At 47.6% G+C, this 12,027-nt stretch overlaps 1 protein-coding gene across 1 annotated transcript in view; it reads right to left on the minus strand.

Moving 5' to 3' along the window:
* Nucleotides 1–12,027, minus strand: part of ADAP1 (ArfGAP with dual PH domains 1) — a 54,618-nt gene that overhangs the window by 34,256 nt on the left and 8,335 nt on the right. Inside the window, exons 2-3 of the mRNA XM_068422492.1 lie at nucleotides 9,822–9,952; nucleotides 8,198–8,289 (exon numbers count right to left, since the gene is read on the minus strand). Coding sequence (XP_068278593.1) covers nucleotides 8,198–8,289; nucleotides 9,822–9,952 — 223 coding nt within the window. The remainder of the gene's footprint in view (nucleotides 1–8,197; nucleotides 8,290–9,821; nucleotides 9,953–12,027) is intronic.

Raw genomic sequence — 12,027 nt, forward strand, 5'->3', positions numbered from 1 at the left:
AACCTCTTGGAAGGAACTGGGGTGTGAAAAAGCCTCAAAAAGACCAGGAGAACATGGTTGGGTGTGGATACCAGGACTGAGCCTTGCACAACACAGGACGCAAACGCCGGAGGGTGGTGAGAACCCAGCTGGCAGAGCTCTTCCAAACTCATAGCCTGTACTGCTAAGTCTAAGAAAGAAATACACGATGTATGGCAGGAAACGTGTATTACAAAGTCCTTTACTTTTCGTGTTGAAAATGATACCAATGATTTATACACCAAGACCTTAACGTCCAAAAAGGGAAAAAGTACCCCAAAGATTATAAACATTTTTTTGCTATTTTATTTTAGCGTGAGTGCTGGAACTAATGGAGTAGTTTAGATCTAGAATACGCTAGGAATTGCTTCAAACCATTTTTAACTGTGCTTAGTTCTTAATTGCCCTAGAACCTTAAATAGCCCAAGCACGCAGAAACCACAAGCAGAAATAAAGGCATGTGTCATCGCAGCTTCACAGCAGACATTTTGAAGTGGCCTACACTGACGACAGTAAAAGATCTCCCAGCATTGGGCATACTCTGTAAAACCCATCACACTTCAACACATCAGCTTCTCTGCCAATGAAAAATGTTGATGTGCTTAATTACCTTTTCTTTTTTGCTGACTATGCAGATTTAATGCTATCTTTTCAGCAGACACATTCCAGAAATGCTCAAAGGAGATAAGCGTACTAACACTGCTTATGAAAATTCATCTGCAGGTACAGCAAACACATTCATCAAATCTGCAAGACACAGTTCTATGAGAACTGTGCTTGTAATTGGTTTCCTGGCAGTAAGGGAGGAAATAATTACATATATTTTGTCCCACCCATTGTTTCATCTCCTTGGTCGGGGGCACCAGCCTTCTCCCACAAGGCTCAGGGAGCACTATAGCTTCCCTGCACCCAAAACCCAACAGTGAGCTTCTGCTGTTACAGAAATAATGCACCAACTCTGCTTTTCCTCCTTCTGTTCCTGTTTGCATGACTGATCTGTAGTTGTTGTTACACACACATCTGCAAGTTTGACTGTGATCTTTGATGAACATCCATCTCCCTTCTGCTGTCACCCTGTGCTATGCTCTGGTTTGGGTGCAACCCATCTTCAGTTCATCTCAGGCGCTTCGGATGGGTTTTGTAGGAGTGTGCAAGGGGGCTCTTCAGGATGCTTTTTCTGGATCTAATATCCACAACACAGTAGCCTGCAAACGTAGAAGCCTTGATGACCCAAAAGGTAGCAGTTAATGGCCTGTTTCTGTATTTCTGCCCCTCATCAACAAGGCTACAGAAATTTAATCATAAAAATCAATACAAATACTTAAATTGTTACCCTTCTTTCAATTTTTCCAGCCGGGCTGCTGCAGACAGCTTGTTATCACCGTAGCCAAACCTGGACCTTTTCAACAAGATGATTAGGGATTTAACTAGAAGGAAGCAAATTCACACCACCCTCGGCTCCAGCTGACTTCAGTGGATTCAGCAGGAGCTGCAGCTGTTCTGAGTCTCTGAAAGTCAGCCTTCCAGTACGAATGCTTAAATACAGTATAAATTAAGGTTCATGTGCAGCAGTGGGAAAACACTCTTGCTGTATAATGCAAATACTACAACGATACACTCTGCTGGTCTCACGCCTTAGGGAACACCGCTCTGCAGTGACTTATTTCCCGTGACGCTGTCAACAGCAGTGGTTCAATATCTCCACAGCTTTTGTACAACAGAGCATAAATTGGGCAGCCAGGAGGCACTTTGCCCAAAGGGGTATCCTGAGAAGCTGCAAAATGCTCTCATAACCCCTCCCAGCTTTTGGGCCAGACCACGAGTGACTTCGATGGCAACTCCCACAGCAGACAGGACTCCAGCCATGCCTCTTTCCCAGCTCACTACAAGCACTTTCTGACAGCTCACACGGTCTTCCCCTTTTCTCATCATCACAAACCCAGGCTCTTTCAGCGATAATTTCCCAAAATCCGAGATATACCAAGAGTAGCTCCTGGTTAGGACAACTCAGTGTAAGGCCAGTAGCTGCAGCTTCTGCTCCAGTAGTTATTTATAGAAAGCAGAACAACTTCAGCAAAAGAAACTGAAACAAAAACTCAATGAGGACAGCAACGAGTCCAGCATCTCCCTTCAATGCAATAGAGAAGTTGAGACGGGACTTGACCACTCTCACTCACGTGGACTGGAGGCAATTCTGACATAAAAAGCTACTTTTGAGTCTGGCGTTAAAACAGAAGCAGGAATTTGTCCTGGTACCTATGGGATCTGAGAGCAATGGGAGGGCAGGGACCATCCAGAGGTCACTCAAGACATATGGTCTTCTCCACTGTTTTCAGTGAACTTCAGACCTGATTTCCATTTCATTTTAAGTATGCCTTCAGGGGTCGTTTAAGCATCTGTTGCTGTGGTTTAGTTGAAATGTATTTTTCCTGAGGTGAATATGTATGTAAATAACCCAGGGTGGACATCAAATGCCAAACACAGGACCCTCCATCCAAACCCCACCTTTGATTTCAACAGGAGCTCTGTGAATAGAAAGGACTGTAGCAACAGCCTCATGGTATTTTATTGCATTTCTGGTAATGGTATAATGTAGCAAATATATTTTTCTAACAAACACGAACAGCATAACTGCATCATTCCTAAACTGCGGAGATGCACAGCTTTCGGGATCAACTCCAAAAGCTTTAACAGCCCACCCAAAGTCTGGCAGGCTGCTGGTTACAGGGAATGTGTCATTTTTTGGCAATTAGAACTGAAAGGTCTTTGTAATTATCAAGATAAAAACCTGGCAGCAAAGAAAAAAAAAAAAAAAAACAAGCCCCAAACCCTAAGGAAAACCCACATTTCCAACAGAATAAGGGAAAATTCCCCCACATGGAACAGGACTGGGCTGCACCAGGGAGGCGGCACATCCAGAGGCCGACAAAGCACCGCCAACACCAAGAGCTCCAAATCTCATTTTAGGTGCTTGTTTGCTTGCCTGGCCACCCACATGAAAACAAGTGCTCTCTGTCAAAGGGCCAGCCAGAAAGGTTTCAGAAGCAGCCAGCGGAGCAGTTTTATCTTGGTCCCACATACTCAAAGCCTTTCACTCGCAGCAATAAACACCACGGGAAAAGCTGTTCAAGCAGTTTAATACCAAACTGTGGCTGCATGGCTTCTTTGTGCTCTGTGGAGGAGCACTAGCCGGCCAAATTTATAGTCTCCAATTTATCGTTACCCAAGACTCTCAGCTGGGCTGGCTTTCCTAGGACGCACCACAGTGCACACACCACAGACGCTGCATGGCTGCCATGGGTTTTTGGAGACATACGACAGTCAAGAAGCCCCAGCCAGAGGTGAAAGTGGCCCAGCAGACATCAAACACCAACCGCCACTGCCCTCGGGTTCCATCCTCGTGAGTCACCCTCAAGTCCAACAAAGACAAAAAGAAATGAATGTCATCTAGGAACGCCATTTCCAAAACCCAAATTTGTAGCTTCTGGAATTTGTCAGAGGTTTTTCCAGCAAAAAAACAATCTGCTTCCCACAGGCAGCTCTGTGGACACAGCTATGCCAAGTTTCTGTCAAACAACTGTCCTAATGAAATTTTAAGTCCGAGTCCAAATTTTCTCTCAGACTGCAAGGAGAGCCACTGCAGCGCAGACTAAAAGCCCATCTCGCTTCACACCCTGCCTCCGAGCTGTGAGGACTTGCTTTTAAATGGCTTTGTGGAGACATGAGACAGCTGGGGGGCTTCTTCCAGGTGCTCTGTGCATCACCCCGGCTTGCAGAGCCCCGGGAGTGATGTGCCATCCAACCCCCCAAGATCACACACCAACAGCAAGCTTCTGGAGGAGAGCAAAAAGACAGGGGCTTTGGCTATCAAGGCATAAAAATCTTGTATTATGGATCTGAAGACGTTAAAGCTGAAGTTGAGTATGCAGAATCATAACACACTCAATTAAAGCCCTAACAGGTTCCTTTTTTGTTTGGTCGTTTTACACGCATGGTCCAGTTCACCACAACACTATTTTTCAGAATGGTTAAGCACAGATTAAAAACACATAGGAAAGGGCCTGTGTTGGTACTATTATAACCTTGTAGCAATTTCCTTTGGAAATTATAGGAATCAATATGAATTAACAGGCTTACCAGCTAACAACAAAGAGAAAAGGAACGACAAGCAGAGAGGACCCCGCGGCCGGTTCGGACTGAAGGAGGGGGCAGATCTCAAGCTCTCGGCTGACGGCAGAGCGATGCTCAGGCAGAGACTTCTCAAGGCTGAGCGCAGTCTGAGCCACCACAGGAGATTCCACCACTTGGGAAGTGATGAGCAGCCACTCCAAGAGGCCATGCTGCAGCATCATGAGCTTCACACCCAAGACATCAGGCACTTTTGAAAGCCATGGATGTAAAATCTGAAGACTCTTATTAATAACTAGGAGCTGGAGCAAAACACTCTCTACCCCTCTGGACATTAAGCATTGAAGAATTTTATCTATAAAGTACCAGCAAAATAAGGAGACAGAGGAAGAGGAGAAAGGTGAGAAGTTTGCATCATTGACCATCATTACGCCCTGTGCGTGGGAGGGGGCCAGACAGACTTTCAGACACCAGATTGGGGTGGTGGTCTCAGTAGCTCCTCTACCAAATGAACCAAACTTTAAACGATAAGGTAAGGAAAACAAAATCCAGGGATTTACTAGGCAATTTTTTCTCCGCACATTTTAATCGTACCATAATACAATGAGTCACTTCTGCTAATAACTGTTCCTCTTCAGATGACTACATAAGATGACTCCTGAAGATGTAAGCCTCACTGGGATACATCCTCTCTCTGACTGATGTCTCATCTCGTTCCAGATAAGACAACCACCCAGTACAACTCACACCGTTTCATTCTGCCCCGTTTTTTCCTACCAAGGTACTCAAACGTACCGGCAGTCAGTATATTTAAGTGTTCTCCATTAGAAGCAGATGTAGCTCCCACTTATCCAAACACGGTGAGAGGAGGAGAGCAACGCACTGCAGCTCTTACGCAGTTCCGCAGAACGATGCTCTGTGTTCCTGAATCAAGTAAGAGGCAACAGAAGATGACGTTATGTACTGGGCAGGGGCATGGATGCAAAAGCCCAGTAAGAGCTTGTCTCCATCTTCTTCTATCAGTTTTCAGTCAAGCATATGGCTGAACAAAGCCTTTTTCCTTTGCTTTTTACTCAAAAGCGATGCTACCCGTTGGTCACTGGTGACTCAAAACTCAGCCCTGTGCTTGCAGTGTATCTGCCCCAGAACAGGCTGTTCTACAGCTCTGTCTGCTGCTGTGGTGTACAAAGCTGGGCCGTGACTACTCGTGACCATCCAAAGAGGGTTTTTGTGGTTTAAGTTCCTCACCCAAGGCTTTTTGGGCCAACGTTGCAGTGGTGTAGGAACATCCCAGGCTCTGGGATTCATTTCAGCCTCAGGGACTCCCCCGTGGTGTGGAAGCTGGCTGCTCTGCTGGCATGCTCCTGACGCACGGGCCAAGCTGCTGGCAGACAGAAGATGAGAGGAGACTTTTTTTTGGGTTGGGAGGGTTTTTTTGCCTATGCACAGCTGGCAAATTTTCCCTGGGCAATTCCAGAGCACCCCTCCAACTTCTCTAACCTTTGCCAAGTGTCTGACAGAGCCAGAAAACCACAATGGGGTTTCTGGAGGATGCAGAAGCCAGATGCAGCAGGCAAACACCACGCGTTTTCCAAGCAAACACAACATCATAGGCAAGAAGAAAAAAGGACAAGCTGGCACTGGAGTACTTCTTCCCTCTTGCTCTGAACTTTGCAATTCTTCAAGTAACCAAAGTAGAGGGATTCCAGAAGAAACTTTATAAAAGGAAGGAGCTTCAAATGAACAACCAGCCTGTTCTTATTATGGCTTGTGTGCTAGCATCCTGCTGCGCCGAGCCCGAGGGCAGCCCCCTCAAAGCATGCCCAGCCGCTGCAGCTGGCCAGCACTGGTTGCCGTAATTAGAAGCACCAAAACATCTTGATGCTGCAGAATGTGGGTCGGCACACAAGGGCACGGTGCCAGCGGTAACTGAAGGTGTCATCCATCGCGACGCTACCCAGGGCTGAGAGCTGGGAACAACTCATGCTACTGCAGTGACTGGGCTGCAGCGAGGCGTGGAGGAAGCTAAATACATCCCCTTGAAACAGTAGCTCTCCCCTGCTCTTGTTTAGCACGTATCTGTTGAAAGGCACAGAAAACCTCCAACTAGAGAAAGAAAAATACAACCTGGCAAATCATCCTCGAGACATTCCCAACACACGACGTGCCCACAGCTGTTTATACTGCAGCAGTGTCAGATCTGTTGCTGCAGGAGGTCGAATCCATCCCCATACACCCTACTCCCATGGCAGAGACGCAGCAGCGCTGGCCCAGGGAACACCTACGTGAGCAGAGCTCCGGGCTCAGTTCAGAAATCAGGGCATCCAGGCTGAAAGTTGTCCCAGTGCAAAACAGGCACAAGTTGGGAGCCCAAATGGGCCAGAAATTGGTGTTCCAGCCACTTGCAGGAAGACTAGCCCTGCCTCATCCTCCCAATCAATAAACAAATACATGAATAACCAAAAAGAAACAACAACAACAAAAAAACCCTTAACTCTCCCAGTCGTGTTTCTCCCAGGTTACGAGCCCAGCCACGTGCCTCCCCGTCGGGAAGGGCTGCGGACAGAGCGGCCGCCCCAGCGCCCTGGCAGGGCTGTGCCCGGAGCTCAGCCACCGCTCAGCACAGCTCCCCAGGGTGCAACCGCACCGCAGGACGAAGGAACAAAAAATATCACAGTGGCAAAGCCCGAGCTGCGTTATCAAAGGAAGCCAGCCTACGGAGCTCAGGAGGAGCCAGCCAACCGAGCTCAGGAGGAGCCAGCCAACCGAGCTCAGGAGGAGCCACAGATGTTTCTGCCAGCCCGGCAGCAGAACGAATGAAAACGCTTGTGGTCTGCGAGCTGCCCAAGCCGCAGGGTGAGCTCTCGCTGTCTCTCAGCCTGACCCGTGCAAGGAGAGTTGGGTGCGATTCGCACCCGGATCCCAGGACACACCAAGCTGCAGAGGGACGTGCCCCATGTCCAGCCAGGCTCCCCCAGCACGAGCTCTGCAGGGATGGGGCATGGAAAAGAACCAGGAGTCTGCTCCTGGGAAAGGTTTAAACAACTGGGATATCGAATTGGCCCCTGCCCTGTAAGTCAAAACAGCAGCTGAGGCTGGAGTGCAACATCTGATTGAATTTAGCTGAGACTTAAGATGAAACACAATAAAAATCCCCTAGAACTGTGGTTCTCCTACCGATGACAACTAGGTGGAAGTCTTGCTTCTCCATCCTTAATATCGTAAGTACACGCAGGTCTCAAAACAGTACAGCTGACCGCTGGGGTTTCGGAGCTCGGCAACATAAACGTGGCAGTGGATCCTCTCAGGACCACGCGCCGTACCACCCAGTACTCGTCAGTTTGCTAATACTGAAATACTGGCTCTGGAAATCATGCCCTCCAGACCCTGTGTGAAGGCTGGTTTTACTAAGATACAAACCCCGCCGTGTACTCTGCAGTACTGGACCCTAAAAAACAATTTCAGCTCATCTTCTTGCTCCCTGGGTGGTACGGCGCATTCTGGCTGCTCAGCCCTCTTGGTCTACAAGGTCTACCCCAGCTTACTAGGAAGGTTTACTCTACGCTATATGGGAGACAATATTTTTTCACTCATCTTCACAGAGTATATTATTTGTCACTTAGGCAGAAAAAGAAAATCCACCACTTTGACACGAAACCCCAGTATTTTTGTATTACAAGTAACCTAGCATCTCATACAGCAGCTAAGCAAGTTCTGTTTAGATGCAGAAGGACCATCTGAAAAGGCAGATGAAATCAATGGGTAGAAATTGGCATTTTCTTAGGTTTAGAAACTTGGAAGAGTCTGGGGACCAGACAAACTATTGACTTCCCTGCATCATCTCAACTGTACTTATTAAATAAGATCCCACACGAAGTATAAACTCTACCATATGTGTGCAGGAGAACAAAGATTTTTCAGAGCCTTTTATAAATGAAACCTCCTTTGTGGCTAAAAAAAATAATATGTATCATGCTGAAACTAAAACATTACAGAGGCTGCAGCTGCACAAACAAATAAATGGTGTTTACCAGCAAAGGTATGTACTTACTGACAGTCAAGAGACGTTGGCTTGTAATAAAACGGTGGCAATTTAGATTCGTATTTTGCTTTTGCTACATTGTTTCCATTCGAGGCCATAAACTGTGAAAAGAAGAGAAAAAACAGAAAGAATTAAAAAATGTTAACGGTATTTTCCCTTGTCCTCTTTCGTTTCTAGAGAGTAATAAAATTATTGGGACGGGGCCTCTGTTCACTTACTGAGGTTTCCCCAGGGCTGTGCACAGAAGGGATGCTGTAAAGGCTCTGCCTGCAAACCAGGGCTCAGAAATTAATATTGATTAATATTGCCAGGGCTCCCCCCAGCTTAATACGACAGGCCCGCGTCCCAGTTACACGTGCACAATCCCCACTGGAGCAGAAGGCAGCACGCGGTGGCATTTCCCACTCACAGGCATGGGAACGAGATGGCTCCCAGGGAATCCAGCACAGAAAACAGGCAATCAGAGGGCAAAACCTGACATTAAATCTCCATGTGTTACGGCTCCAGCAAGGTAATGGTCTCCAATAATACGCCCTTTGCTTTGGCTCACATCATTTGTTCCAAAATGATAATTTTATTTTTGCAAAGCCATGCCAGCAACCTCAGAGAGGAGCTTGAAGTATTAAAAATAAATGAATAAATAATTTTTAAAATTCTATCTGCCCTGACAGCCCTCCTTTCCTTCTGATCTCTTATAAAAAATGGCCAGTTGAGAACACTGCAAACAAAACCACATATTTCCTGATTCATAAATGTTATTTAATGAAAATCACTCTATAAGTGTAAAAAACCATCCTTTTCCAGGCAGCCATGCTAAATATGTTTTGTTTTGTATCAAATGCCAAGCATACAAGCATAACAAGCAGCTAAGCTTTTTCTTCCCCCCCACCCCCAAGAGGTTTTTTTTCATTATTTTCATGTTTTTGAGCTTCTCAAGTTTACATATTCAGTCCATTCTCAAAAAAAAAAAATCAGGGAAGGGAAAACCCATGTAACACAAAGGCCTATTTTCCTCATAAAACACATGACTCCATGAGCTGTGGCTTTCAGAAAAACCTCAAATCTGCAACACAGGAGATAAAGATCAATGACTGGTAGTGTTTTTCATGCCTTTAAAGACACCAAGAGTCAAAGCACACAGGTTTCCTAGGTTGCCTTCAGCAGCATCACCCAAATCTAGGCAAGTGTGTGGCATGAACAGAGAGAATTTATACTGTGAGGGTTCAGTTCTTCAAGCTGTGAGTTTAAGAGTCTTCAACCCTAAATGGAACAAAGCCAGGAACAGCTGAGCTGGGCAGGGTTGGTAGAGCAGAGGTCTAGCCTACCATCTAGCCTAGGCTAGAGGCAACGTGAGAAAAAAAAGGCAATTCATTTAAAATTAGTAATTTCTACACACTCTATTTAATTGATACTTTTACAGGTGTGGTGGAAACCCTCACAACTTCTCATGAAATGGCTATTCCATTTTTCCATCAGCGTCATGAACCTCATTCCCACATTCAGGAATTACCTAGACGTGCTTTCTGAAACCATGTTTGTCGTGGCATCTTTAGAAAGGACTCTCTTTTACAGCTTTGCTGGTAAAATGCAGCGACCCAAACTCACTGGTACTTCAAGTCCCAGATGCACATACCTCCACTTGAGCATCATCCCAGTCATCCAGACGGACCGACTTCACTTTGCTGACTTGGGGAATGTTGCGATGGATTCCTGAACAGTTCAAGCAGATGAAGATCCCCAGGCTGTGGGATGCCCAGTCCGGGTCTGAAAGCAAGAAGGAGAGAATGGCACTTGGATGGTCTGTCAGATCAGGGCAGGAGGAAGGAGAGACGAGGCAGGACAGGGGAGTTCAGGAGTCACCAGGTCCAAGCTCCCTGATTTTAAAGGCATCAAACAAATACACAAGCAAAATACAGACGTGTGTTCCTTTCTATTGATAGTTATACCAATTACACTAACAATTAGCAGATCTGCAATCTCAAGTGCAGCGGTTATTCACAAAAACCCAATATACAGACAACTGCATATGCCTGAGACCTCCAAAACTCACTCCATGCTCACATGAAGAGAAGAGGTGAATGTCTATCTTTCATCAGCAAATCCCACCCAAGCGCCGGGTGGAATAGAAATTGTACAATTAAAACAAACAGCTCAGGGAAGCCGTTACGCTGCTCCCTTGCCTTGCTTTTCTTTGTTTTTTTTTAATGGGAGTGCTCCACAGAGAGACCTTCCTCCCACAGCAGCAGCCCAGCCCTCCATGCCAGGAGGTTTCCAGCCCTTGCCTTAATGGAAAAATGCTGCCAGTGGCAGCTCTGGGCTTTCTCTGAGCAAAACCACGCGCTGTTTACAGCCCCAAGCCGACTTCTCGCATAAAGCACTTTAAACACAAGTCCTCTCACCTCCAAATCCCTCCTCGGGAGAGGCATTGCCCAAAGCGCGGGGAGACGAAGAGGAACCGGAGGAGGGCAGGGGCCAGGGGCAGGACACATCCACCAGTGTCCCACGCTGCCTCGCTAATAAAGCCCATACAGGGATCTTTGTTTGAACTCCAACTGGCAAATGTCAGCGCCTGCTGCTCCAGCTGCACCCCAGCAGAAAGAGCTGCCTTGCAAGTCACCAAGTCAGCCACTAAATCCCCCACCTCCCCCCCAGCGTGGGTCCCCTCACCCCATCCTGCCCCCCCGGCCACCCCATCGCATCGGGCTGTCAAGGGGTAAGGGCAGGTCTTCCTTTCTCGCAAACTGTTATAATTTGTTTATTCCCCCGCAGTAATTACGCTAAACACTCGCTCCTCACAGCGCAGCAATTATTTATAAAAAGCAAGGGAACGTGCTTTCTCCTCCTCATGCATATTTAATGGCCTGGCTGTGTCAGTGCAGCAGGAGCAGGCTGGCGTGGGGCAACACGGCTCCTCTGCACGGGGTACCGAGGACTGCCACCGGCCCGCGCCCACGGGGACAGCCACCAACCTCCCCAGCGCACCCTGGAGAAGATTAATTCGGTTCCCTAGAGGTGGCTGTGTTCAGATACAAACCCATGAGCGAAACGAGCAGCCTCATCAGACGTGGCTGGGTGCCCACCCAAGAGAGGAGAGCAAATTCCCAAGCTGTTGCAAGTCCCATCAGCCACAGCTCCCTTGGCACAGGGCTGGGACCAGCAGCCACAGATAAAGGTGTATTTTTTCTGTCTCACATGATCTCCCACCCTCATGCAAGACCCCGACGACTACAGCTCAGGCTTGGCAAATACAAAACCAGGCGAGTCGATCGAAGCACGCCACAGCAGCCCCACTAGCCCCAATCCCTGTACCCTCACCCCGGTCCTCCCACAATGACTGGGTGACTCAGCTTCACGTCACACCTGAGGTCAGGCACCCCACTCATCCCGACCACAAAGATTGCTGCCTGTTGTCAGGTTATAGGTTGACAACAAGAACCAAGAGTTTTGCACGCTCACACATGTTTCCATGCTTTAACTCCTCATGCTGTCCTCTCCCATCTCCAAACACATGGCTATAATCAAGGACTGGGACCTGCCAAACTTCCTATCACAAGAACAGTCCAAGGTGTTAGCCCAGGACCGTGGGACCAAGCGATGCAAGTCAGACAAGGTGAAAGCATCACAGTCTCTTGTTGAAAAACCCATCTCTGACTTCCACACAGAGGATCAGGCACGAGGAAGGATGAGGGGTTCCGAAGGATGGGGTGGCCACAGAGCAGCAGAACCGGTGAGGAAGATGAAGCTGTGGCAGCGAAGCTTGGCGTTGGGGGCTAATGTGGCCACCAGCTCCCTGTGCTCAGCGCAGCTGCTCCATAATAACTGTGCTTCAAGGCTTCCAG

Source organism: Nyctibius grandis, chromosome Z, assembly GCF_013368605.1.
Source record: "Nyctibius grandis isolate bNycGra1 chromosome Z, bNycGra1.pri, whole genome shotgun sequence".
Taxonomy (NCBI): Eukaryota; Metazoa; Chordata; class Aves; order Nyctibiiformes; family Nyctibiidae; genus Nyctibius; species Nyctibius grandis.